This window comes from Anthonomus grandis, chromosome 3, assembly GCF_022605725.1.
Source record: "Anthonomus grandis grandis chromosome 3, icAntGran1.3, whole genome shotgun sequence".
Taxonomy (NCBI): Eukaryota; Metazoa; Arthropoda; class Insecta; order Coleoptera; family Curculionidae; genus Anthonomus; species Anthonomus grandis.
Window position 1 is genome coordinate 44,318,117 of NC_065548.1, and position 27,690 is coordinate 44,345,806.

The following is a 27,690-nucleotide window of genomic DNA, read 5'->3' on the forward strand; positions in this document are numbered from 1 at the left end:
TTTACCAGTGGTTATACCCAGTTTGCAGACTCGACCTTTATTGGAGTTCCATGGTTCTTGGATAAGAGCGATATTTTTGCCGGACATTACTTGCAGCCCTAGCATCCTTCTGATTGGTTTGAAGGGCATTTTTTGCTTACCTTCCTGCTATCTGGCATGAGCCCTTTTGCGCAGTGAAAAAGGTGGTTGTTTTCCAGCGCGGTTGTTATCGCCCTCTTTCGACATCTGTTATCGTTCGAGACACCTGATTTTAGATGATCAGAGCCACAAAGTTCAGTTTCAACAGGGTTACTGTGTGAATGATGCTCGCATAGCTCGCAGATCCCGATCTCTGTCAGAGGTAGGAGTCTAGATAGACCTGCAATCTTGATGTACCAGTTTCTAATACGTCGCTGCCCAGGGGACCCGCTACAATGCCGTTCAGTATTACCCCGATTGGCACTGAGCAAGCCGTCCCCAACCTCACGAAAATACATAAGATATTTATAACAGCATAGAATCTTAAAAAAGTAACTATGTAATTAAATCATAATAATTCCTCCTTAAATACTTCAACCTTACGCTTGTATATATTTCTTCTTCCTTTTTAAGTACCTATCCACTTCGAATATTGGCAATCAGTTTCAGCATATCTGAACTATAAATTATGAAAATTAGAGGTGTGTTGCTTAAAACTTCGATTGGTAAGACATATCTGATTGGTAGCCTTCTATCTGTACAAATTAAAATCTAGCAATTAACTATATAAAAAAATTATGTATTTCTATGAAAAACCAAAGGATTTAAATTCAGCACAAGTAGCTGGTGCTCCAGTTACTATAGTGCAACAGAACAAGTGCCGTAGTCTCACCCGTATCTGCAGTCCGGAAAATGTTGTCCATGTCTTTAAACAAGATCGAAGCTGTAGTGGAATTTAAATTATTTTTTCGAAGATTTTTAAAAATACATATTAACATTAGTAACTAAAGAAATAACAGAATCTACAAATAAATAATTAATAATGACATCAGGCTTTTTTAAATTACTTGGTAAATTGCTTTTTTGTATTTAGATAAAAGTTAATTTCGCTCCTTCTTTATACTGTTGAAAAAATATGTAAACCATGAAAGTTAAACCCAGCTTTTGAAGTGGAGCATGAATATCAAGTAAATATAAAACTTTATTGGATAAAATACTCTTAATATTATAAACTTCATCAGTTTAGGTCGTGCGCCGAAGTGTCGGTGGATATTCGTCTTAAATCGCTGTAGGTTGTAGCTCTCGGAAAATGTCTGCAGGAAGTCCGTTCCAGAGTGCCGCTGTCCTCCAGATAAAAGCATTCTAATAGAGAGCTGTTCTAGGAGTCTCCAGGTCGGCTTTGTCGATTTTTGTCCTGCTTGCAAAGAAAGTCGCAACAGATAAGTTGGTGACCAGTCAATCACGCATGTCGTAGTGTGGTTAACTTCACCAAAAAATAAATCTACATTGGATAAAATGACCAAATCAATTAAGCTGACATTATCCGTACAAAAACTTGTTGGTTCTTGACTGCCTGTGAAAGAGAACACAAACTCAAAAAAAAAATTATTCAAAAGCCTAGAAGAACTATTACAATTTAGGAGATTTATGTCTATATCGCCCATACATCCAACCTCATCGCATTGCGACGGATTATGGAAACAGACCTTTCAAACGCATCAAGACTATGGAACAAGTTAGGCGGACGATAGAAATTTTCCAACCTAACGCTACATCCGCCGACAAGTAGTACTATTCATATCTATTCAAGAAAATCTACTGTTTGGGTTATATATACTTTGCTGACAGATATATCATCTCTCACGTACACGCCGCCTCCTCCTCCAGGCGTATCATAATCTTTCCGGTAAAACTAAAAACCATTTGGAATAAAATCTCTTTCGTAAGTATTTCTATTGAGTCAAGTCTCAGAGATTCCAAAAATATCTAACTTCAGATTGACGATATTTGATATATAATTTTTGCTGGGTAAAAGAGAACGAATATTTTTAGGTTAGCCATTTTTACAGATAACCACCTCAAATTATATTAACAACGTGTACCTTAAATTTAAGTTATTTACAACATTTTATTTAAAAAGGTAAAGGACGAAAAAATATGATAAAAACGACGATATTTAGGAGATGAATTCTATTAATAAAATTTTAAAAAGATTTTATTTACCAATAAGAAGATTATTGCAAGGACATCCTCCAGATTATTGTATAATACTAGCACCCCTTGCAGTTCTAGGGAGTTTGTTGGGTTTGCATCGACCTCGCGTTCACCTTTGACATATTTTCACAGGATAGATAAAAGTCTTTGGCGTTATTTTTAATTATTTTTGTATTTTTTTTTAATGCATTCCTTGAGAATACGTCTATATTCTTGAGAAATGGTTTTTATGCTCGAGAAACATTCCTATTTGATATTTTAACTTACATCATACCCATAATCGACATAGCCAAGTCGTGTTGCTGAGAGAAGTTTGCTGGACAAGTGGATCCTGTAGAGAGGGATGAAAGCACGTGGAATGAGACAGGCACTTATGATGCTTCTCTCACTAGACAACGACTACGCCTAAAGAGACGCAAAATCCGATTAGTGACAAGTCTTTTAACGGACACTGGCATTTAAGACCTCACCTTTATGCGATAGGTATTGTGGACAACGGAGATAGAAAATACAGAGTACTCAGCACTCGCGCACGCTAAGTTCAAATATCTGGGATTAATAACAATTATATGTAACATAAATAACGCCTACAGTTTACCCCGCGACCTTAAGTCTTTCAAACCAAAGTGCCTCATTGGTTTTTCCAAGGCTATTGGCCTCTGGTAGCCCTCGGTCGTGTATGACGGGTTCATCAGGACACATATTATGTGCATATGCTCTTTAACTACCCACTACCTCATAATTTAAGTCGAATCATACATACTTGGTTTGGTAATTTTTTGTTTTGAAAAATAACGCTTGAATTTAAATATGTATCTCTCTTTAAAATAGTAATCATTTTCTTATATTATTATCTTCGTTTTGTTTTTTTTTATAAATCAATAAGCCTCTAATTACAAAAGTTTACATCAATATATTTTTTTGATATTTTATAATTTTGCCAAAAAAATAAAATTACAAACATTTATGTTTTACTTTTTAGAAACAAATAAATTAAAATTTGGCAACACCTTTATAAACCACGCCACTCATGATTTATTTTTAATTTTAGGTTCTCCAGTACAAACAGAGATGTGCCGACCTTGAGGCTCAAATGGCTGAATACTCCGATCAACCATCATCACTTAAATCATATCCTTCATTACCGATCACTGCCACAGTGCCATCTAGTTCCGCCCTGCAACAAGCTCAACAGCACTTGAGAGAAATTCGCGAGGAAAGAATTACAGACCTAGACACTGCCCTTCAAAGACTGCAAGAAGAACGCAAAAAGTACGTATTACTAATGACACTTGCCTTAACATTTGTATGGTTGCCTTAAAAATACTGTTATACTGGTAGACCCTCGACACTTTTCTAATTGTTCGTGTAAGAAAATGTAATAAGGGCTATTCCATGCCATGGCTAATACTATTTATTAGCGTTTTGATAAAATCGTTTTGTTTGGATCAAATAGTTTAAGTTCATCCTTATTCCAAAATGCGAGAGCAGGTCAGTTAATAATACCTGATAATGAAAGCATCATATTTTTAAAGAAGGAATCTGTAAAAATGTTTATGCCAATCTATCATCAAGATATGACCTTTGTCACTTGTAGCTAGCTTTCTTGATTTCAGTGCTAGTCAAATTACAGCATTTGTCTATTTTTCAGGTCTTTCTTTCCATGGAAAATTTAGTTTAAAGTAAGGAAAATGCGTATCGGTGGTAGCTTGGATGATGAAGATGATAAGATATATTTACTCACTAAAAGGTTCGATTTTTAAGAGAAAAAAGATCTTTACATTCAACTTTTTGGTATAATGGAATAAATTCCCGAACTCGATCCAAGAGTTTTGCAAATTCTCGGCTCGGAGAAAGCCGTAAACGAGACTGAAAAGGACTTAAATGTGTAATAACCTCCCATAACGTGCTGTATATACTTCCATGATTGATTTTCGTACCAACATCTGTCAGACTATATTGCCTGGTCATCTACAACAAATTTCAGGTCGAAATGTCATAAACTTGTATAGTTGCTAAAAATTCAGTTTCAAGGAAAAACTGCCTCGAGGTCAACCAATAGTTTGACGCGGTGCCCATGTAATCCTGTCGAATCTCGCTAACGTGCCTCCCATGTAGTGGTTTCCCAATCGAACTTGCTGCCTCATTCTGCTCGATACTGTCATAGGTTTAAACCTGGAGCTCCCGAAGTTTAAGTGGTGTTGAGTTACCAGCTTCACATACACAATGTATTTCGGATATTTGAGCTTTCCTTAAAAAAAAACTAATCGCAAGTTAAAAATATGTGTGGATTTAGTGGTTTGCTTATATCTACTTATCCTCTTTCCGCCAAATTTCGGGGCATGGCCCAACAGCACTTCGGGGATGATGTCTTTTAGTCTTTTTTAATGTTGTTTAAACCTAGTGTTTGGTTTCCTTTGCAATTTATCGATGTCTTAGTCTATCTCACAATACCAAAAGAATAGTTTAATACCATATGTGCTTATGATACGTTAAACCTTAACCAAGTTCCTGATAGAAAGAATTCGTTTTTAGAAGGCCTCTCGTTCATTGAATGAATATGGTTGTTAATTCATTCCATATTAGTTGATAAATCTATTCTTTGTACTTTTTCTATTCCTATATAAGTATTTAGAGGCTCCTTCGGCGTGCATTCCTTCGATGATCTGTGAGAATGGACATCTAAAAATTACCTGATTGCAACTTACCGCCAAAGTCTCCAGAAAACTCTCCCACTATTTTTTGCATTTGGGATAGTTTCGGGTAGCCGCTATGATCTTAAAACTTTATCCGGATTAGGATCTTTCTTTAAAGCTATGGGATATAGCGTATAAATTTATCACATTGCTAGCCTTTTGTTCCTCCACTTCCTCAATTGTATTGGAAATATTGAATCGAGGTTTCAAAATAAACTCACGATCGACGACCGTATAATAACGTCTGAAAGAAGTAAAAAGCAATGGATAATTGTCGTCTTAGTTATACTATTATATCCTAGCTTCCATCTTAAGTTATAGAATGACAGATAGTTTAGGACCAATTTTTGAACATTGAATTGCATTATAAAATATAAACGCCTTCATTAAAAATCTTAGGTGTGAATTAAGATACTAATAGCTTCTCATAAAACTATTTACAAATTCCTTTTTAAAAAAAATAGCTTTCACCAAACACCATATTCAAGTACTAGATGTTAATAATTTATTTCGGGAAATATGCTTCATAAAATCAGGACCAAACATCAAATAACAGGTTCGTTTGATCTTTTTATTGATGTTTTAAGCGCCATTTCATTTATTGTTGAACGCCAATTTAATTATTAATTTGCTTATAGGTCTGAAAAAATAATGCAACTAAATACAATATTAAGGGAGCAATTAGAAGAATCACATACTACAAATGAAAACCTCACTGCCGATTTACAAAAACTCACCAACGATTTTGAGTCACTGAGAGAAGAAATGCTCATTAAAGAGGACGAATGGAAAGACGAGGAGCAAGCTTTTAATGATTATTATAGGTAAAAAAGTTTTTTCAATATTTAAAAAAAAAAAACAAAGTAACAAAGCACTTTGTTTTTTACAGTAAATATAAATATTATTATTATCAATATCTACAGTACCACAAGTTTTTAATTAGTACACTAAATTTCTCAATAGGCTTTTAAAAATATGCCTATTGGGCTTTCTTTTTATATATAATTTTGGAATAATAAAACTGCCATCAAGTTATTAAAACAAATTTAAAAAGCGCCACCTCTTCAATTAATATTAAAATATTGGTCATTTTTAGTTTACGTTGTAAACAGTAGCTGTTATAATTGTAGTGTTAGCATCAAATCCTAGGATAAGCTCGGTCCTCAAGTTTCTACAGCTCCTAGTAATTTAACAACAGTATCATATGCGAGGTACACCCATCCAACAAAGTCCTTCGGTTCCTATTTCTTCGTGATTCTTCTACAACTTCCCACCGACCAAATTTCTACAACAATAAAAGAGTCTCAACAATAAAAGAGGGTGATGTGCAGTACATTAATATTTTTCTTTATTAGTCTGTAAATGTGTATCATAAAATCAGCGCTCCATTGACACACTTAAGTCAAAAAATTTCATTATCCTGCATAGTATAGTGCAGATTTATTTGCATCTCCTCATGCCTCTTCTCATCGCCTCATGCCTCTTCTATATTTAGCTGCTTCGAGATGTCCCTTCCAGTTCGTACTATACTCAGCCTTTCCCAAGGTCTTGTGAGAGCTGTATCCAGTTAGTAGGTCCGCGTGTGCCCTTCATCTGTGTGCATTTCTCGGTTTTAAGGCCGGGGTTTTATGCTTTCACCCGGAAACGGACTCTCACATCTTCCATCTGATCGGGACCTCTTTGCCAGGCCTTTCGCCTCAAGGATGCAAAGCTCAATTCTCTCAAAGACGTATTTCGGGCTTTTCACAGATTATTCCAGCCAATTTTTCGTTCGCATGAATGCGCAGGTCATCCAGAATACCTCTGCGGAGAATGGGGTGCCGATAAACTGAATGGGGTTCTCACTTGACGTTGCTACCGAGTTCTGATCTTCACCCAATTTTTCCCGAACGAGCCTGTCTTACTCGTCGCTTAGGGTCTGCGATCAACGAGTGCCATTCTAACACCTACCACCTTCTCGCTGTAGTTCCCAGTCTGAGTGTTAGAGCTTTAAGTAACTTGACTGTTTACTCGGCGATAAAGAGGACAAGTCTTAGAAAGGCTTCTTGTACTTCTCACCTATTGCCTGCTTTTATTATTTTCTTGTCGAAGTACCCGTCGCGATTTTTGCTTTTTCCGGAAGCATCGCCTTTGACAAAGAGGTCTTCGCAGGGTTTGCAAGGTTTGTTTTTCCTTCTCTAAGATCCATAAACTTCCCACGAATAGTAGGGAAAGGTTGGTCCATGCTTGCAGTGTCGGACTTATACACTCCACAGTTTTGCTCTGTTCTTTGGAGACTCCGTAGAAAATACCTATTAAGCCGGGGTCACTTGTCTCATCAGCACGGATCACATAATCTCTTGGGATTGGAACGGAAACGTGAGATTGAAATTTGGTTAATGTCACACATCCACCACAAATTCCACCATGTAGACAAACACTTGAGCAAATAGGTCTCACTGTCTCTCAATGCACACTATAAATCACGTCGCTACATACCTTCTACGTCATTTTACGATTTTATAAATATACTCTTTGGTCTATCTACACCAACATCTTCAAAGTAATTTGGTTCGCGCTGTTTTTATGGTTCCGATACTAAACTCAACATTACCACTCTGCGTTTTTTAGTTAACTAATAGGCTTAAAAACGAGTATGGCAAAGCGAACTTGTCTGAAAATCGATTTAAAATACTTGTAGATAAAATTGTTTGGAACTCATGACATAGGAGACTCTATTTTTTATATTAAGGATTCTCTCAGTTCTCTAAAAATTAAACTGTTGATTTTAGTACTGAACATAATAGACTACTGAATCTATGGAGAGATGTCGTTGCAGTCAAACGACATTTCATGGATATTCAATCAAACACTGAGAGAGATTTAAACAAAATAAAAACTGAAGTTTCAGACATGGGCAGAGAAATGCTCATGGCCTGCTCAAGAATGGACACAAATGTTTTTACTGAAATTGTCATTGGTGTAAGTATTATCTTATTGTTATTTCTTAATTTAGAATTATTTTAAATCTAATAACTAAATTATATCTAGGCCAAAGGTAAAAGCCCACAACAAGATAGCCAAATTTCTATACATTTAGAAGCGGAAATTGAAAATTTAAAAATGGAGAAAGTGAAGCTTGAATCTGACCTACAACTCAAGGATGATAAAATTCAACAGCTGGTGCATGATATTCAAACTTTGGTAAGTTTAATTCTTATATTTAAAATACCTACTAAAATAAATAAAAATTATAAATAACTCTATATATCAAATATCTACTGCTATTGAGCGCTACACGAGGCAATAACCTGTGATAGTATAGAATAATTTAAATCACACTCCATTGAAATGTGGTTAAAGTTTCTAGACATAGCATAGATGGGATCATAGAAATATTTGATGTAGCCTAATCAAGAACAAAAGGCTGTGTCTAGTTTGCAAGCGATGGATGTAAAGATAGCTGTGACAAAAGAAAACGACTCAATTTTGTTGTTTAGAAGTGTCTGTAGAATACTAACTGAATGCAACGTTCTACGTAGAGCCAAAAGCACACCCTTAATCTGTCATCCTTTCGATAAGCCATATACTTAAAGAGACGTTTCTGAATCGCTTCCAGAGTGATCATGTATAAAGCATTTATTTAATTTTCGCGCGCTACTTTAATTTGCAATTAAAAACCATACATCCGGTACATGGTTCCATTGTGTATGTACAAACATTGCATTGCGCAGAGAATACCTTTTGCCGTTGACGAAAAAGGGAGTCCATATAAATCTTGTGTGCCGTTGCCAGATAATTTTGAGGGCCCCCTTATCAACCCACAAACCAAGTTCCAGTCCAAGCAATACCAGGTACGTGCCATTAAAATGTATAATGTATTATACATTTATTCGGTCGAAAATTCTCATTTTGACAATATTTAAAGCCTATGGTCGTTCACGGTCTACACCAATAATCAATTCTCTATTCTATTTAAATTTCGCCTAAAGAACATACAATTCACGTGGCACAAATAATGAGGATTAGAAAATACTGAGCTAGAATCAAATCTACCAAAAATTGCATTTGTTTATTATTTTTTACTTCATGAGACTATTTTTTTCAGGAGATAAAATATTTATTTTTTATTTTTAATACTTTATGTAAAAAACAGGCAAAATGAAGCTTCACCTTAAGCCAGTCGAGTTCCTCAAGGTGTTAGCTTATATATAGTTGGATCAATGGATCTTTGCGTTCACGTCACTAAACTATCATTCAACTCAACACAATTGTTTCTCATCCGCTCTCTTTCTAATTTAGACAAATCAAATGAGAAAGAGCACAGAACGTAAGTCTTCAAAATACTCGACCTACGGTTGGAGCGACAGTTATGAGTTAGACAAGGACAAACATTCGATCGCATGTCTATCATAAACTTTCAACATCATTGGCTCCCCGTCGGGTTTTAAAATCGATTATTTCCTTCTGGGAGGGTGCCCGTTTTCGCAAAAATGTAGTAAATATAATAAATTTTTTATATAGAATTATACTGGTATATTATATGTTTTATGTTTAGATATTAAAAAAATAACTTTCTTCTAATGGACGAACAAAGGAAACCACGGCTTGTAAATAAAACAAGTTTTAATTTAGAATTTTCTGTAATAACACCTCATGTTAAGTACATTTTGTGGAAAGTTCTTTGTACATCTTAGATCTTCGTCTGCAACCACAAGCAACCATGTTTGTTTATGTTCTCGACTTTGCTTTGCCTTGCCAAAGAGTTTTAGAGAAATTTGATTTGTTTTGTTTTCTTATTCACTGTTCATTGTGATGTTTTGTGTTTGGTTGAAGCTCTATTGAAATAGTTTTTTGCCAAACCTTTTTCTGTTTTACAAACAGTTCTTTCACAAAGACACAAGTTCTTTACATTTTCATAAAGATGAAAATGAACTGGATATGTGGAAAAAATCATTAGAGAAATGTACACCAGAAGTATGGAACGCTAAGGTTTGCCACACTGAAAAAATAATCAAGGACTGATATGATAGGGAAGTTATTATTGAAGAGATACCCCAAATTCTGATTAGTTTAAATAGTGAAACTAGCTCGGAAGATAGTGACAGTGATTATTCATAATTGAATTTTCTATCTTAAACTTATTGATATTTTTTTGTTCAATGAGAAAAAACTTGTTTTGAAAAAAATGTTTTGGTGTAAGAATATTTGGGTTACGGTATAATATACGGGTTGCTCCATTTCTTTTAGCATATTATCATAATAAGTATCTCTTATTAACTAAATCTCTTGTTTGTAAAAAAAAAGAAAAATTTAAATGGAGGTACAAATGATTCATTTTTTGTTTTTTTTTGTCAATAACTTGTTTTTAGAAATAGGACTGCAATAAAGTAAATAATAATGGTTTTGTTTAAAACGCTCATGAAAACATTATAAATATGTCTCAAACATTTATACAAAGCTTTTCATGAGATTTAAAGGAATAAAGTTCATGGAAAGTTATTGTTATATAATATGAATACTGTCTATTTTCGATGAAAATCTTTCTTTATTAAAATTTTTTATAAATATTTTATTGTGAAGTAAAAACAAATCTTATGATAACTTTTATGAGGTCCTAAAAGACACTGTGTATGAAGTACCTATTGCATTTATAAGTAGAAAAGACGTGAGTAATTTAAAGAAACATTCTACCAGTAATAAAGAACAGCAGGTTGAAATAGACAGCAAATAGCTATAAATAAATTAGCTACCCTAAAAGTGACAATATACTAAAAACAAATTTCAAAGAATCGCAGATTTCATCTCTGGCGAAAATCGCCGGCCACGGAAATTGGGCATGAAAACCTATTATTTTTTTTAAGTTTAAAAATGCCGCCGCCACTGATGCTGGTTTGACAACTGATTGATTCATATAAACATCAACCTTGAACACTTGATGACGTAAACGCAAAGATCCATTGATCCAATTATATAGATTTTAACTGATAAATAAAACAAATACGTCTATTTTAGATTTTCTGCAACTTATTTATGTAAAAGACCTCTAATTAAGACTATAAACAGAATCGCAATAATTTGAATTATCAAAAATAAGAGTCCGTGATTGTCAAATTTTAAATTTTTATATTTGGAGACAGTAGGTAATTTTATATTATTAATAGCGTATATATAAATTACGTATAGCGCAAAACTGTCGTATCAATTTTCTCGGAAAGCAGGGCTGCAAATAAAGCTATTAAGGCCGAAAATGTGAGTTCCAAGCTAGTACTGAAGTGCATAAATGTACTGGAAGAAGTAGTAAAGGTGGTACTGGTAAAACTGTTGCATTGATAGAGTCTGCTGGACAAGTTGACCCTCTAGAGATGGACAAGACCGCACTTGGCATGAGATAAACAAAAGCAGATATAGAAGGACCCTCCGCTTATCAGGCTTGTGACAGGTCTTTTAACTAGACACTGGCATTTAAGACGCCATCTCTACCTATATAGTGTTGGAAAAAGGATAAAACTGCAGACCACGATATAGGCAAGTGCCCAGCATTCCCGTGCGCTAGGTTCAAATATTTGGTTAACACCTATAGTTTAACAAGCGAAATTATATCTTTCAAACCAGAGTACCTCATTGTTTTTTCGAAGTAACCCTCGATGGCACGACGAGTCCATTAAAAGACCTATGTGCATAACAGCCCTTTTGGCTGCTTCCTGCTTTCCAATTTGTACAATTCAGTTCAATAGTATATAGAAATTCTGACTTGACGAGTCTGTTGCTGGTCCAAAATAAATAATTCCAGACTTACTTAGGATTCAACTTTAAATAACATCAAGAAAATCAACTTTTAATAATCACAAGAATATTTAAAATCGCCAGGTAAACATGAAATAAATCGGTATTAGTATGGCGGCTCCAGATTTTTTTGAAACTTGAATATACCTATGTGTCAGATACGTATTATTGATAGTTGCATCCACGAAGAAAACTGGCAATATTAGATACAAAAATATATAAAATTAATAACAAAAAGGGTCTAAAGAATCTTATGGCACACTCCATTCTTCCCCTCTATCAAACATTTTGACTTCTGATTTTTGAACTCCAAATATTTGAGATCTTTTTTCCAAATTGTTCTTGGTACATAAAAACTAGTGACCCAAAGTATCAAAGACCTAGCTTTAACTTGAAAAATGACCAACGATGTTATTTCTCCCCTAACTGAAGCCATCAGAATATTATCTAAGATCCTCAAAAGTACTATCGCGCTCATTACAAAGCCTAATGTCCTCGAAGCCTTTGAAACCACCTATAAAGCTTCTTGTTAAATACATGATTAAATACCCAAATTAAGGATTTAAGATTTTTTCTCGAAGGGAATATTGAGTAAGTGAATCAATATTAGACCCTTGTGGCATACCTGAAGTTTGAGTAATGCATCAATATGTATTTGAGGAGTTCAAAGCTAAGTGGACTAAGTTCATAATTCACAGTTTTAAGATAAATTGAATTAAAAGTTAGAGTACTCAAGTTTGTTTCCAGAGAGAATTTACAGAAGGAGCAGTTATGACATTTCCGGGTAACGAATTCCAAACATCGAAATTAGATCAGATTCTTCTATTTAAAGTTGTGGTAGCAAGGCAAAATTAAATACATATCATCATGTAAAAATTCAAAAGTAGGAATTAAAGTTGGTATCCAATCTACTAAACTTGATCTACTTTGGCTCTGATTCTGATTTAAAGCTCCTAGTTTCTTACGGAAGATACATAAGAAACAGAAAGAACACAATTAGAGTTAAATCAAGCGTCATTGAAGACAGATTCATTGTGATCTAATTTTGGAAAATTTTTCTTATACAGAGCAGTTTGTGACCTAGTTGGTTTCTCTGCTCGTAGGTTTTTAAAATGGGAATAGAGTTTGGCAGAAGAAATAGTAAAAGTTGTGCAATCGCGAACTATGGCATTAGGGACTTGATTCACCATGACACTAAAACGATTTAAAATGTTACTAGGTCTTAATGTGTATTAAATCAATTTTATTCCAATTATGAAAACGCCTTCTAAGCGTCTTATATGTTGTTCCAGAAAAAGTTTACAGAATAAAATATATATTTTGTATTTAATCTGTAAACTTTGCTCCAGATCAATGAAGCATGAAGCAATCTTATAAGTATAAGATTGAATGTAAGTATGAATGCAAACGAATCAAACGGTTTACTAATCAAGATTTAAAAAACAAGTTGGTCAAACACTTAGCTATCCAAACCACTTCTTCCCTCAAAGTCCTTACGACCTCCCAGTCCACCCGAAAGGGCAGAATGGCCTCCTCACAGGGGTTTTCCATCCATAGCAAGGAGAAGACCAGCAGTTTACGATATAACTAGTTCCTATCTAAGGGTCAAGGATCAGTTTGCAATCTTTTTCTTTTGTGTCTTGTGCTTAGCCGCACGTTGGCGATTGTCTGTGCTCTTCATACAAGTGGAGTGCCGTTTTTGGCTCTTCAAAATATGGTGGCCCGTATGTTTCTTAGCCAGGAATGTTGCTCTATTCCTGGTTCTTGATGTGCCTTTATTTTTCCTTGTAGAATTAGTTTAGGAATGTAATATTTGCCTCCAAGGATATGGCCGAGGTAGGAAACTTTTGTTTCTTTAACGATGTTAAGTAGTACTGGTTTGTACCCTGCAGTTCTTAAAATTTATTCGGTGCGGTCATGATACGCCCAAGAGACCACATTTTAAATACCTTAATGCAGTTCAGGATTCTAATTTAGAGAGAACACGTTTCTGCACCATATAGTAAAATGGGCTATATGTAACACTTTACTAGCCGTAGTCTAAATGCTATCGGTAGATTGCGAGCTAATAGGTTTATAACTCGTACTTTATAAGTTAAACTTCTTCCTTGGAGCCTCATCGTTCATTAATCAGATGGCACCCAGATACTTAGGCCGTAATACCTACTTGCTCTATAATATTTCCATCGACCGTCAATGGAAACATTATAGAGCGGCGATTAGCGTTACCATAAACTTGGTCTTGATAGCGTTGATTTTAGGACCAAAACATTTCCCCATGGTCTCTATCCTATCCATCATTTGCTGGAGATCCTCTAAACTTGCTGCTGGAACTGCCGTATCATCTGCATATCGTCTATTGGTAATTGGATTTCCGTTAAACATAGTTCCTCCATTTTTTCTTTCAGGGTCATCTGTGGATAGGTTTTTATTAACTCTTATCTGCGCGGTTTAGTTCCAATATAGTTCTTGTATTATTTTGATGTCTTTGGAGTCTTTCGTGTTTAACTTTGTCGAAAGCTTTGTGATAATCTTGGCGCTTATCATAACACATCTGAATCAGTAGTTTGATTGGAAAAAACCTCTCTCATAGCCAACCCCTTTATGAAGCCTCTTTTCGTCACATTGCAGTATATTCTAGTACCCATATTCTACTATATATGACTCGAAGAAAAACTTTCACTGATTTATAATTGTAGTCACTACAATCTTAACTTGGGAATTGTTATAATTATTAACCAGTCTGTTGTAATTTTACCTGTGTATTCGGTTGAACAGATATGTAAGATATTTTGGGTTTTTAAGAACCTCTACATGCACATTATCATAGCCGGATTTTTTTAGGTTTTTTATTGCTTTCAGAGCGTCCTGAACTTTAGATTCCAAAATTTCTGAGGCTGACCATTGTTTCAATTAACAGGTTGTCTTACTTTTCTTTGGTCTTCAAATAGTAGTTAGGTACAGCTTTTCCATCCATGCTGCATAGATCTACCGGGTCTAAGATCAATTTCTCATTGTGTTCTAGGGAGTGGTGCATTATTTGTTTGACTTTTCTATGAAAATGTACAGTGATGTAGATCATGCATGCGTTCTGCGTCTTGACATTCTGAAGTTACCCAGTTCTCTTTAGCTTGTCTACATTGTTGTTTAGTAGTGTTACTTATTTTGGTGTATCTTTGGTATTGTTGTTTGACTTTTGTCATTCTTTGGTCCTCCATAAGACAGAATAACTCATCGGTTTTGCATGATTTGTTTTTTTTTTGTTATTGGTGGTATCAAAAAAGCGTTGGAAATAGTCAAATGTTTGTTTGTTTTATGCTGTTTCATATGTCATCCGGATAGTCATTATGTTTTCGATTCTTATTATTAATTGCACATATTTCTGTTAATTCGGATTTAATTTTGTCTCTTATTGCTGGTTCCCTCAATTTATCAATGTTATAATATTTCGATGTTGTTATTGTTTTCCTGGACAGCAGATTGAGTTTAAATTTAAAGTCTGCAAACAGAGGATTATGCTGAGAGCTGATGGCGGCACCAGGATAAGAGTCTAGAGGCACTTTTGATACTATTTTGATATTTTCGATTGATAAATATATAACCTATTTGGTTACGTATAATTTTCCTTGATGCTGCAGGTAGGCTTTGAAACTACACTATCTTACTTAAAGAGAGTTTTTGCGGCCAGCATTGTAATGGGGTAGGTTCCATTAGCATGGAATAGAGCCTTTAGGATAATAACCCTAACTCCGTTTCTAATGAAAACTATAGAAAGGTTTATAGACAGGTATATCACAGAGGAGATTCTAACAGAATTGCCACTACATAGAAATCAGCATGCTTTCATGAAAGTGAAGTCGACTGAAATGGAACGTAAACGAACATACACTACCGCTCAAAAGTATTTGCCCACATATGACTGTTTTAAAGTTATAACTAAAAATAATAAACCCGTCAGTTATTCTTATGAAACGGTTTATTTATAACAAAGTGAATATAAACAATACATTTTTCAATTAATTAAATTTAAGAGAACCAAATTTTGGATTCATCTACATGTCCGCCTCGATTTTTAATAACAGCTTCACAGAGTTTCGGTAGTCTTCTAATTAATTTGTCCAAAGTTTCCTGAGGTATAATGTGCCACTCTTCTTGAATGATCCTCCACAAGTCTTCTTTTGATGTGGGGCATGATTTTTGCACTTGTCTATCCAGTTCATCCCACAGTAATTCGATAGGATTGAGGTCCGGTGATTGTGGGGGCCATACAATAACTTTCAGAAGATGTTGCCTTTGTAATTGACCTAAATATTGCTTGCACAATTTCGACGTGTGCTTGGGGTCATTGTCATGTTGAAAAATGAAGTTTTCCCCAATTATTCGAGTGCCAGAAGGAAGTACATTGTCACTTAAAATTGTTTTGTAACCCTCTTTTCGAAGAATTCCCTCTATTCTAATTAGATAGCCCACTGCAGATCCTCCGAAACAACCCCACACCATCACCGAACCACCACCGTGTTTAACTGAGGCCACCGTACAGTTCTCAGTGACCCTTTCTCGAACAAAAACTCGCCTCTTCGTTTCAAAAACCTCGAATTTCAACTTGTCACTCCAGAGAACTTTCTTCCAGTCATCAATGGTCCATTCTTTGTGTGATTGGGCCCACTCAAGTCTTTTCTTCTTATTAACATCCTTCAGTAGCGGTTTTGATACAGCGTCCAATACAAACGTCCTTTAAGACCAGCATTATAAAGTCGCCGTTTTACTGTCGAAAAACTGACCGCTTTTTTACGCTCCTTGTTGATTTTTGCTGTGATTTCAGGGGCGGCAAGGCGTCTATTGCGTTTGCTTGTAATTATAATATTTAAATCCTCCTTTGAACTTGTTGCCTTTGGCCTTCCCGATCGAGGTTTGTTGCTAATAGTCCCTTCTCTGGTGAATTTCCTAACATTATAATCGACAGTCCGCCTTGGAATTCCCAAATACGTCGAAATTTGACGGTTAGTCTTTGCAGCCTTATGAAGTCCAATGATAATACCTTTTGTTTCTACCGATAACTCTTTTGTTTTAGCCATTTTAAAGAATGTTAAAAAACCAGCAAATAAACGGTGACAATCGTCAATAAGTAAGCGAAATTATTTACCAATGTTACACAAAATCAATTCTTGAAGACTAAACACCTTTAAATGTTTCAAATTTGATCGGAAACGAGCTGTAAACAGATTAGTTTTTTAGAAGAAGTGCATATTTTCACTACATTTTTTGTTATTTGCAAGACTATTTTTAAATACTCAGTGTTTTTCAACGAACCATAGTTGATAGGTATGCTGTTTAAGCATATATGCAATTTACAAAAGAGATACAATCTAAATATAGATATAAAGATAAGATTTTTGTATCTAATTTAAAATATTAAAAAGAAGAATTGATAATAATACAATTGCAAATATTGCATTAATTATTCATTTAACTTTCTGTGAATTTTATTTTATGTTTTGAGTATGTGTCATATATATTTTTTTAATATTCCTTCACACACCAGTGAATAACTTCTTTTTTTTATTCATTTTCAGGAAGACAGATGCGTCGATTCTGACCAAAATATATCTCAAGTTATTAAAATGCAAGATGACATGGAAATATTGGAGGGAGCCCTGCGCGACATAGCGCAGGCTCTCATACAGGATGCTGAAACTAAAGATGCCGAACTCCTCCAAGCCACGCATCTACATTTAAGTACCTCCACTCCGATACCTCAGAAGTAATTTTTAATATTTTATTTTCTACATATTTGACATCTACAGGGTGCTTTTTAACCTATACGCATAAACTTGGGAAATTATTGCTGACGGCAATAAATAACTAATAGTGAAAAAAAAATTAGTAAAACAGTTTTAGTTACGGAGATAAACGACTTATTAATTAAAATTAAAAAAAAAACGTAAATTCTCCAAAATAAATGTTTATTTAACTATTATAGTAACTGTTCGAAGTTATTTCCATGACTTTCAATACATAATTGAGCACGCCTAATCCAAGAGTTGCAGACAGCAGCTAATCCAGGTTGTCGTCGAATTTCCTCGGCGGCAGCAAATATCCGATTTCTTAATTCTTGTTCATTGCCAACTTCGGTTACATACACCAGAGATTTTAGGTGGCCCCAAAAATAAAAGTCAAGCGGATTAAGGTCGGGGATCGAGGAGGCCATCCAATTGGACCACCTCGGCCTATCCATCGTTCGGGGCACATTCGATTCAAATGCCGTCGCACTGGTCGCGCAAAATATGGTGGAGCACCATCGTGAAGAAACCACAAATTCTGCCTAATGTGTAGAGGGACTTCTTCAAGGAGTACCGGCAAATTTTGTCGCAAGAATTGTAAATAAAGAGCACCAGTTAGACGATTATCCAAAATGAAAGGGCCAATAAGTATTCCGTTTACAATTCCAGCCCGCACATTTACTGAAAATTGTTGTTGAAAGTTTGTTCGCCGAATGGCATGCGGATTTTCAACTGCCCAAAAATGCGTGTTGCGAAAATTGTGAATACCATTGCGTGTGAAAATTGCTTCATCCGTAGCTAAAATGTTCCTGGTAAAGTTTGGGTTTAACTGCTGCTGATGTAACAACCACTCGCAAAAGTTTACTCGTGGCGCATGATCCCTTGGAAGTAAAGCTTGTACCCTTTGGACGTGAAATGGATACAGTAATTCATGCCTTAAAATTCGCCAAACTGTGACTGGTGATTGCAATTGTTCTAGTACTTATATCAGGATGCTCTTCGATGATATCTAAAATCAAATTCTCCAGATTTAAAATGCGCCTAGGTCTAATGGCTCCACCATGTTGCCCTGGCCTCGGCCGCAAATTTCCAGTTTCTCTACCCCGCTGAACCACACGCAAAAAAGCTTCACGCGACGGATGATACCTATGAGGAAACCTTTGTGCATAAAGATTAGCTGCAGCCACACTGTTTTGTCTTGATTCCCCGTATGCCAGTAACATGTCCATTAGTTCCTCATTTGAAAAATTATGCGGCATAATTTTAATAAAAAACGGAATACGACCACAACTGTATCAACTGATAGCAAAGTAGGTACTACTAAACATAATAAACATCATCCGGACTTGTTTACTTCTTAATTTGAAAACAAAATTCCACCTAATAAAGTTATTACATTTTTGTGAAAAAAAAAGGAATTATCTCAGAAACTAAATAGTATATTGTATACCTAGTAGGAAAAACTTAACATTCCCGGGCGATCGTAAAAAATGCCAGTCGAGGCGCAAGCCGAGACTGCCAATACGAAGTCTGGGAATGTGGCTTTTCCTACGAGGTCTACATACTATTTTTCCGAAAATCGGGAATCATTAAAATTACGGTAAATTATTACTAATCATGTTAAAAATTTCAAATCAACATTATTATTTTTCCCTTAAATAAAAGAAGCCATGAAACATTGTTTTGTAACTACGGAAACGAAGTACATAATTTTAAATTGTCAAACTTGACCAGTGAAAAGTTTATTTGTGGCGTCTTTTCAAAGTGTTGACTTTTTAACGTTTTAAAAAGCCAAAGTACCGTGTAAAATGATGAGTGATGATGACTGTTCCATTTCTGGAACCCCCCCAGAACTTACGGAGGCAGTGAATGCTGCATCATTGGAATTGTTACCAGTAAAATATAGAAATAAGTATAACTATGCATACAACCGCTTCATGGACTACCGTACGAATAAAAATGTAACTTATTTCTCGGAAAATGTTATAATGGCATACTTCTTGAAGCTTGGTTCCAAGATGAAATCTTCAACTTTATGGGCCAATTATTCAATGCTGAAGGCAACCCTTGCAATTAGACATGATGTGGATATATCTAAATATTCAAAACTTCGGGCATTCCTGAAACGGCAAGCACATGCCTATAAGCCAAAAAATCCAAGATTTTAACTAAAGAAGAAATAAACAAATTTATTCAGGAAGCTCCAGATAAGCAATATTTAATGATTAAGGTAACTTACAAAACTTCAAATTATATTTGGATTCTTTAATGCTTATTTATTGTTGTAGGTAGCTGTAATATTTGGAATTTCCGGAGCTTGCAGAATGGACGAGCTGGTTAAAATGACTATACAAGATATACAAGACCTACTATCTATACTTTTAGTTACCATACCGGATTCAAAAACCAATACATCAAGATCATTTATAGTAAACGAAATGTACTCAAATCTATACCGCAAGTATGTCTCTTTAAGACCAAAAGACATGAATACCACTCGGTTTTTTTTAAGTACCAAAATGAAAAAGGTTGTAGACAAGTAGTAGGAATTCACCAATTTAGAAACATGCCTAAAATAGTGGCCAGTTATTTGAATTTGCCAAACTCGAAAGAATATACCGGCCACTGTTTTCGCGGTCTTCTGCCACAATGCTTGTTGATTCTGGTGGAGATATTACTAGTTTAAGGAGACTGGGTGGATGGAAATCAAAAACGTCGCTAAAGGATATATACACGGTGAGTTTTTTAAAGTGTTACAATGCGATATGTCAAAAACGGCTGCAAATTTTTTTTTGACATTTTGGTGACATTTCAAGTATACCGGGGGGCACTTTTTGTGATATTTTTGACATTTGTCCCTTCACCCCCCTAAGAGGGGGGAGGGTCACTTCCTTATTTTAAATGGGATGACGTGTTTTTTATTCTTAAATACGAATCTACATAAAATATGAAGTCTGTTTACAACAAATTTTTAAAATTGCTCTGCTGGTTACGGAATTATGATCAAAAATGTTTTGATTAAATTTAAAAATAATTCGAATATTCTACTACAATAAAAACAAATTATTTCCTACTTTTTAACTATTTATCGTCTATGTATTATGCCTAAGGAGCTGTTCGAAGTGACCGCCTTCGACTTCCAAACACTTTCTTATCCTTTCTTGACATGAGTTTCGTACCCGCTGTAACATTGCTGGTGTCACTAATGAACAAGCAAAACGAATCCTGTTCTTCATGTCCTCTGGAGTTGTAGGTGCACTAGCCATTACTTTGTCTTTTATAAATCCCCATAAAAAAAAGTCAAGGGGGGTCAAATCTGGCGAACGAGCAGGCCAGTTGACAGGACCACCTCGACCAATTCACCTGTTTTCAAAAATCTCATTTAAATAAGTACGGGCCTGTATGGCGTAATGGGGTGGAGCTCCGTCCTGCTGAGACCATACGTTAGGATTTAAATTTTGGTTTAGTAGACGAGGTAACTGATTTCTTAAAAAATATGTGTAGACCTGTCCATTTAAATGACCTTGGAAAAAATGCGGACCAATAACTCTATCCTCGAAAATACCACACCATACGTTCACAGACCAGGGATGTTGATTTGGTACAGTTCTCATCCAGTGAGGATTATTTGCTGCCCAGTAATGCATGTTGTGCCTGTTTACCTTTTAGAAAAACAAACAACCAAAACTTGAATATGTTCTAATTTAAATAAGTTAAATCTTACCTGCCCGCAATTATTAAAAGAAGCCTCATCAGAAAAAATAACGTTTCTCAAAAAATGGTTATTTTCACGCATTTTTGTTGAAATCCAAGTGCAAAAATTAATGCGATTCTCAAAATCATGTCCGTAAAGCTCTTGATGAAGTGTAATGTGGTAAGGATAAAACTTGTACCGGTGCAGAATTGTTATAATTGATGATTGACTAATTCCAGCATCTAAAGTAAGCTGCCTGGTACTGATTTGAGGATCAATAGATACTGCTCCTAATACAGCAACGGCCTTATTTTCATCTGTTTGCGTTTTAATCCGATTTCGTCGTTTACTTTTTAGACTACCAGTCATACGACTTCTGGTCTCCAGTCTCTTAAAGGCCATATGAGATTTTGGAATATCCGGAAACCTCTCGGCTCACACTACTGCAGCCTCCCTATAATTTTTTCTGCACTCCCCCAAAATTAACAACATATCTACTTCTACACTGAAATTCGCTTCCATTTTTTTCTTTTTAAACACAATTTACTTGTTAATAACACGTCAACATTTTTATGTGACACTGCTTGTTATGTTGCCATGGAAATCCTACTATTACTAGGATTTTCATTTTTATCCATACTAGTAAAATAAACAGTAGGATATCCATGGCAACCGGCTGTTATTATGGTAAAATATTCTAATTATTTTTAAATTTAATCAAAACATTTTTGATCATAATTCCGTAACCAGCAGAGCAATTTTAAAAATTTTTGGTAAACAGACTTCATATTTTATGTAGATTCGTATTTAAGAATAAAAAACACGTCATTCCATTTAAAATAAGGAAGTGACCCTCCCCCCCTCTTAGGGGGGTAAAGGGACAAATGTCAAAAATATCACAAAAAGTGCCCCCCGGTATACTTGAAATGTCACCAAAATGTCAAAAAAAAATTTGCAGCCGTTTTTGACATATCGCATTGTAACACTTTAAAAAACTCACCCTGTAGAAGAGTCTCTTACTAATAAGGAAAAAAGTGGCAAATAAAATTTTCACAGCAGAAAAAAATCAAGAAAGTAAATCTAATATTTCTAATACTGCAGTAACGCTCAATATTAGTTATTGTCATACAAATAAAATTATTAGTTTGGAAAATATTCAACAAAATAATGCTATTAGCTCCCAAGTTCTTCCAGTTTTCAATACTTGTACTAATTGTGAAATAACAGTATATATAACAAATAACAAGTAATAATTTTAAAATATAATGTTAACCTTGTTTGTGCTGAAAGTTTTAAAAATAAAATTGTTTAGGAAAAAACCTGTTCGCATTTATACTCTAAAGTTTACTGTATGGAAATAACATTTCCTTACAGAAATGAATATTTCCTTACTGTTATTTTCGGTTGCCAGGGAACAATCAAGTTGGAGGAAATATTGATTATATTCAAATATGTTGTCAAAAATGTTATTATTTCTTATCGATTTTCGGAAAAAATATTTTGCTTAAATTTTTTTTCACTATTAGTCATTATTTATCATTAGCAATAATTTCCCAAGTTTATGCGTATAGGTTAAGAAACACCCCGTATAGATCTTATCAGATTGTAAATAGTGACAAATTTAGATTTTGAACATACTTGTTTAATAAAATATGTTCAGAGTCTGTTAATTCACGATTGGGAAAAGTTTATTAATCATTTTGTGTTTATCGTAAATATCATAATCTGCCTAGCGCTTTCGGTCGTGTTCTAACATCGTCTTACATTGTAGTTAAAAAAATGTACATCGGATTACTAAAATAACTGGATTGAGTTGACCAAAAGAAGAAGGATAAGCAGGAAATAGGTAAACGCCAGAAAACATAATTTGCAGAATATGCAGAAAAGTTTTTTGTAAATTTCTACAGAGTGAGGCAGTCAAACCTGCATTTTTGAAATAACCGTAAAAAAAAAATACTGCTACTTTTTAAAAATTTTATTGGCACCATGATAATTTACATGAAAAAGTGTTTAAGAAACAATACTCATTTAAAAATAACATTAATTAGATGTCTTCTATTTCGATCGATACATTCTTGAAGGCGCTGTCCAAAATTTTTCATTACACCATGGAGTATCTGCTGAGGGATTATTTCAATTCCCTGACGGATTCTCCCCTTGAGTTCTTTGAGAGTACGAGGTCGAGGTTTTTCGAAAACTCTGCTGTTTAAGCATACTACAAGAAAAAATCACATGCAGTGAGATCGGGTAAACGGGCGTGCCAAGAAATGACTCTGTTCCGGGATATCACCCGATTTGGGAAAATTTCGTTAAGCAAATGCATAATCAGACGGGCCTATCTAGAGCTTCATCTTGTTGAAATAACGTTTTTCGAGCAATAACGAATTTCGTAACATATCCGAATAGCCTCCGCATTCACGGTAACAGGTTGACCTTTCATTTTCAAAAGAGAATGGGCTTCATCATTCCCGTTGAAGACATTGCATACCAAACATGTTCACAAAAGTGCCTTCGAACAGTGAAATCATTCTCACTTAGAGCCTAAACCATTGAATTTTGTAGGGGGTATAAATTTAACTTTGAAATTTTTCAGAGACTCCTGTCTGAAATTCTAGGCCCAGTATGCTTACTGTGTCGAGAACGTTCAAAATTCGCAGGAGTTCTCACTGACTTCGCGCTGCCACCTCTTCTGTTTTTCTTTTCACTGATTTTTTCAAATTTTTTATCCATAACTTTATTGAGTTAACAGAATGCATGATTAATTTAGAAATAAACACATAAGCGCAGTTGAGCAGCTGCATACCTACCGCTTTGATAAAATGCCTTCACGGCGAAGGAGCATTCTTGCTTAGACCATATTTATCTCGATCTCAGTCTGAGGTATGATAAATTCTGTTTTATTCTATGTAATTCGTAAACAACACCAAACTACTATGGTTAATATTTTGAAAGGGGCGAAAAGTTGAATGGTCGCAGAAAGCAATAAGCTTACAACCCAACAATTTTTCCCTAACCTTGAATCTAAGAGTAAAGCAAAGTTTCTATAGTCAAGCCGAATGAGCACCCTTTAGCACAGTACTGACGTGAAAACTGTCTAAAAATAATGTCCATTTTTTGAAAACAGCTTCTTTTTTACAACATTTTTTCTTTTTAAAATCGGCTTGGGAACACTACCCGGCGAAATTAATAATAACAAATAAACGTATATGTAGGGCAGTATTTGCATTTTTTACCTACATTTCAAAACATATGGCCCTATGAAAGTATCGTTTGAAAGTATTGTTTTGTATTTACGTTTGGATCATACGTTTTTGGTTTATCATCATCATTATTTGCAGCTCTACAAGGCTGACTGCATGATCATTCTCCATCCTTCTCTATCTTGTATCAATTCAGAATGGTATTTTATTCCTATCGCTCTCAGATCTGCAACTATGTTGTCTCTTGATTTTATTCCCATACTATTTTCATCAGTCGAGAGTCTGGTTGTCAATGTACATACATATGCCGCCCATCTTAGCTGTCCGTCCTTAATTATTTTAATAATGTCTGGTTCCTCATAAACATCAGTCAGTTCGTTGTTTGTTTTTGGACGCGACTGCTCTGTTCTTGGGTCTTTGCCTGGTCCAAAGATCTTGCATAGAACTTTTTGTTAGAAACACTTCAGCTTGCGCTCATTTTCCTTGGTGTGTGTTGCCCAAGTCTTACTATGACTCTCAAGTGATACCAAGTGTTTTGTCTTCGAAGTGGACTGTATTTTTGTAACTTGCTCTTGTTGACGCAAATTAAACCCGGTAGTTAGAATAAAAATAGTATTTATTAACTACATACAAAATTGGTAATTAGGTTTAGTAACAGCGTAAATTAAAATTAGAAAGAACTCGATTTGCTTGACGCGAGTCTTGATTGTCTGTCTTTTTTGACGCGCCGTGATGTCACGGAGCATGAAGCAGCAGTAGCCATGGATACTTGCGCGGTGCGGCGTTGCCGTGTTTAACAGGAAATACTATGTTTCACAGTTTTATTTAGTTTTCAATAGTTTTTGCACAAAGTTTCACTGGCATGAACATGGCCCCGGCCTTGAAAGGACTACACTTTCAAATCACTTAAAGGCAAAGGACATATCTTCTGGAAACTCCTTTTGATGCATCCGGTACTCGTATGAATAGAAGCGATGCGAGAGATTCCATCTGCACCAGGATGAAGCTGAACTATTCGTCCCAATTTCCAGGCAGTCGGCGGAGCTTGATCATCTTTGATTAATACTAGGGAACCAATAGACAATTGACCTTGGCTGACCTTCCACTTCTGCCTTTGTTGTAACTCGGATAAGTAGTCCTGTTGCCAACGTCGCCAGAAATGCTGGCAGATCCTCTGCACCAATTGAAATCTGGACAGTCGATTTAGCTTAACGTCGTCAGGGTTCTCGTCAGGAGCGACAGTCAAAGGTCTTCCGATGAGGAAATGAGCAGGGGTTAACGGGACTAGGTCGTTAGGTTCAGATGAGAGGGGACAAAGAGGGCGAGAGTTTAAGATGGCCTCGATTTGTGACAATGTAGTAGAAAACTCTTCAAAGGTAAGATGAGCATTTGCAAGGACACGTTTCAAATGATGTTTAACGCTCTTAACCCCACTCTCCCATAAACCCCCCATGTGCGGTGAGTATGGACAGATAAATTGCCAGTCTATTCCTTCACTCACAGCGGTACCCTTCAATTCATGTTGGTGCGATTTTAGAAAATTTTTAAGTTCGCGGTGTGCTCCCACAAAGGTTGTGCCGTTGTCACTTACTATTTTAGAGGGCTTTCCTCTTCGCGAAATAAAACGCCTAAGGGCCAAAATAAAAGAACTGGAAGTTAAACTAGAAACCAATTCGAGGTGCAATGCCTTTGTAGTAAAGCACACGAAAACTGAGATGTAACACTTCTCTAACTTGCCAGATCGAGACCTTCCAAATCCTGATCTCACCAAAAACGGACCAGCATAGTCAAGTCCAGTTACATGAAAGGGTGGCGAAGGAACAGTGCGATCGCGTGGTAAATTAGCCATAATTGGTTGAACAAAATCAGGTTTGAATCTAAAACATCTAATACAACGTTTAACAGTACTTCTAGCTAGGTTACGTCCCGAAATTGGCCAAAATTCGTCTCTTATTGATGACAACAAAGCTTGAGGTCCAACGTGAAGTAACTTAAGGTGTTGATAAGCAAAAAATAACTTAGTAAACGGATGACTGGAGTGTAAAAGTATTGGATGTTTTTTATCTGGTAAAAAATTAGAAAATTCTAATCGACCCCCAACCCGAATAATTTTATCTGAATCTAGAAATGGTGTTAAATTGAGAATTTTACTCTTGCTATCGATAGAACGCTTTTCAATAAGACATGAAAATTCGTATGGAAATGACTGTCTTTGCGCTACTTTAATTAAATATTTCTTTGCTAGGTTTATTTCTTGAATAAGAAGCGGACCCTGAATTCTATCAAAAATTGGTTTTAAACAATTATTTTTAAATCGCAAAATGTAAGCTGTAACGCGAATCAAACGAGAAAATTGTGAAAATCGCTTGAAAGGAAATTCTTCAATTTTAATTGCTGGCAGAACTGTGGTTGAAAATGGTTTCAACTCCGGAACGGTATCCAATTTCGATAAAGATGTAGGCCATTCAGCAGGAGGTGCCTTTAGAAACTTGGGTCCATACCACCACATATCCATTTCTAGAATTTGATTGGGATATAATCCTCTGGATAAGTGATCGGCAGGATTTTCTTGAGTGGGCACATGTCTCCAGTCTTGATCATTGGTGGGATTTTGAATTATCGCTATACGAGTGCCTACAAATGTCTTTAAAAGATTTGCACTAGTTTTGATCCAGGCTAAAACTATTGAAGAATCGGACCAATAAACAAATTTATCGATTTTTATGGTTAAAGACGTCGTGACCTTTTTTACTAGACGAGCAAGCAACAATGCCGCACATAATTCCAATCTGGGAATGGTAAGAGTCTTGATAGGTGCAACCTTGGATTTTGAGCATAAAAGATTTACAAAAACTTGGTTATTTTTATCTATGCTACGTACATATAGACATGCTCCATAGGCTCGCTCAGAGGCGTCAGCAAAGCCATGTAACTCGATTAACTGAGGCTCCTGGCACACTACATGTCGTTCAATGGTTAATTGATTTAAAAAAGGTAACTCGTTCTTGAATTTCGCCCACTGGCCGGATAGATCTACTGGAAGAGTTTCATCCCAAGGCAGCTTCTTAGACCACAATTTTTGCATGAAGATCTTAGCAAGAATGGTACAGGGGCTTAGCATTCCTAACGGATCGAAAATGCGAGCTGTAAGGGACAATACTGATCTTTTCGTATCAGTTTTATAATTGATTATATCAATACAAAATGCCAACTGGTCATTATAGCAGGACCAAGTTAAACCTAGAGTTTTCGTAGTCTCATGTGGGCCAAATGTCAAAATGCCGCATGACTTGTCCTCAGTTTCAATTCCATCGAGCACCCTTGGATCATTGGAATACCACTTGCGCAGCTCGAAACAGCCACCTCTTAAAATACGTGTTATT

General features: G+C 35.5%; 1 protein-coding gene across 3 annotated transcripts in view; it reads left to right on the forward strand.

Annotated features, from left to right (window-relative positions):
• Window positions 1–27,690, forward strand: part of LOC126734717 (rootletin) — a 439,794-nt gene that overhangs the window by 164,050 nt on the left and 248,054 nt on the right. For all 3 annotated transcript variants that reach the window (XM_050438438.1, XM_050438437.1, XM_050438439.1), the window contains exons 4-8: window positions 3,224–3,444; window positions 5,507–5,692; window positions 7,640–7,829; window positions 7,899–8,051; window positions 17,207–17,394. In XM_050438438.1, the coding sequence (XP_050294395.1) occupies window positions 3,224–3,444; window positions 5,507–5,692; window positions 7,640–7,829; window positions 7,899–8,051; window positions 17,207–17,394 (938 nt within the window). The remainder of the gene's footprint in view (window positions 1–3,223; window positions 3,445–5,506; window positions 5,693–7,639; window positions 7,830–7,898; window positions 8,052–17,206; window positions 17,395–27,690) is intronic.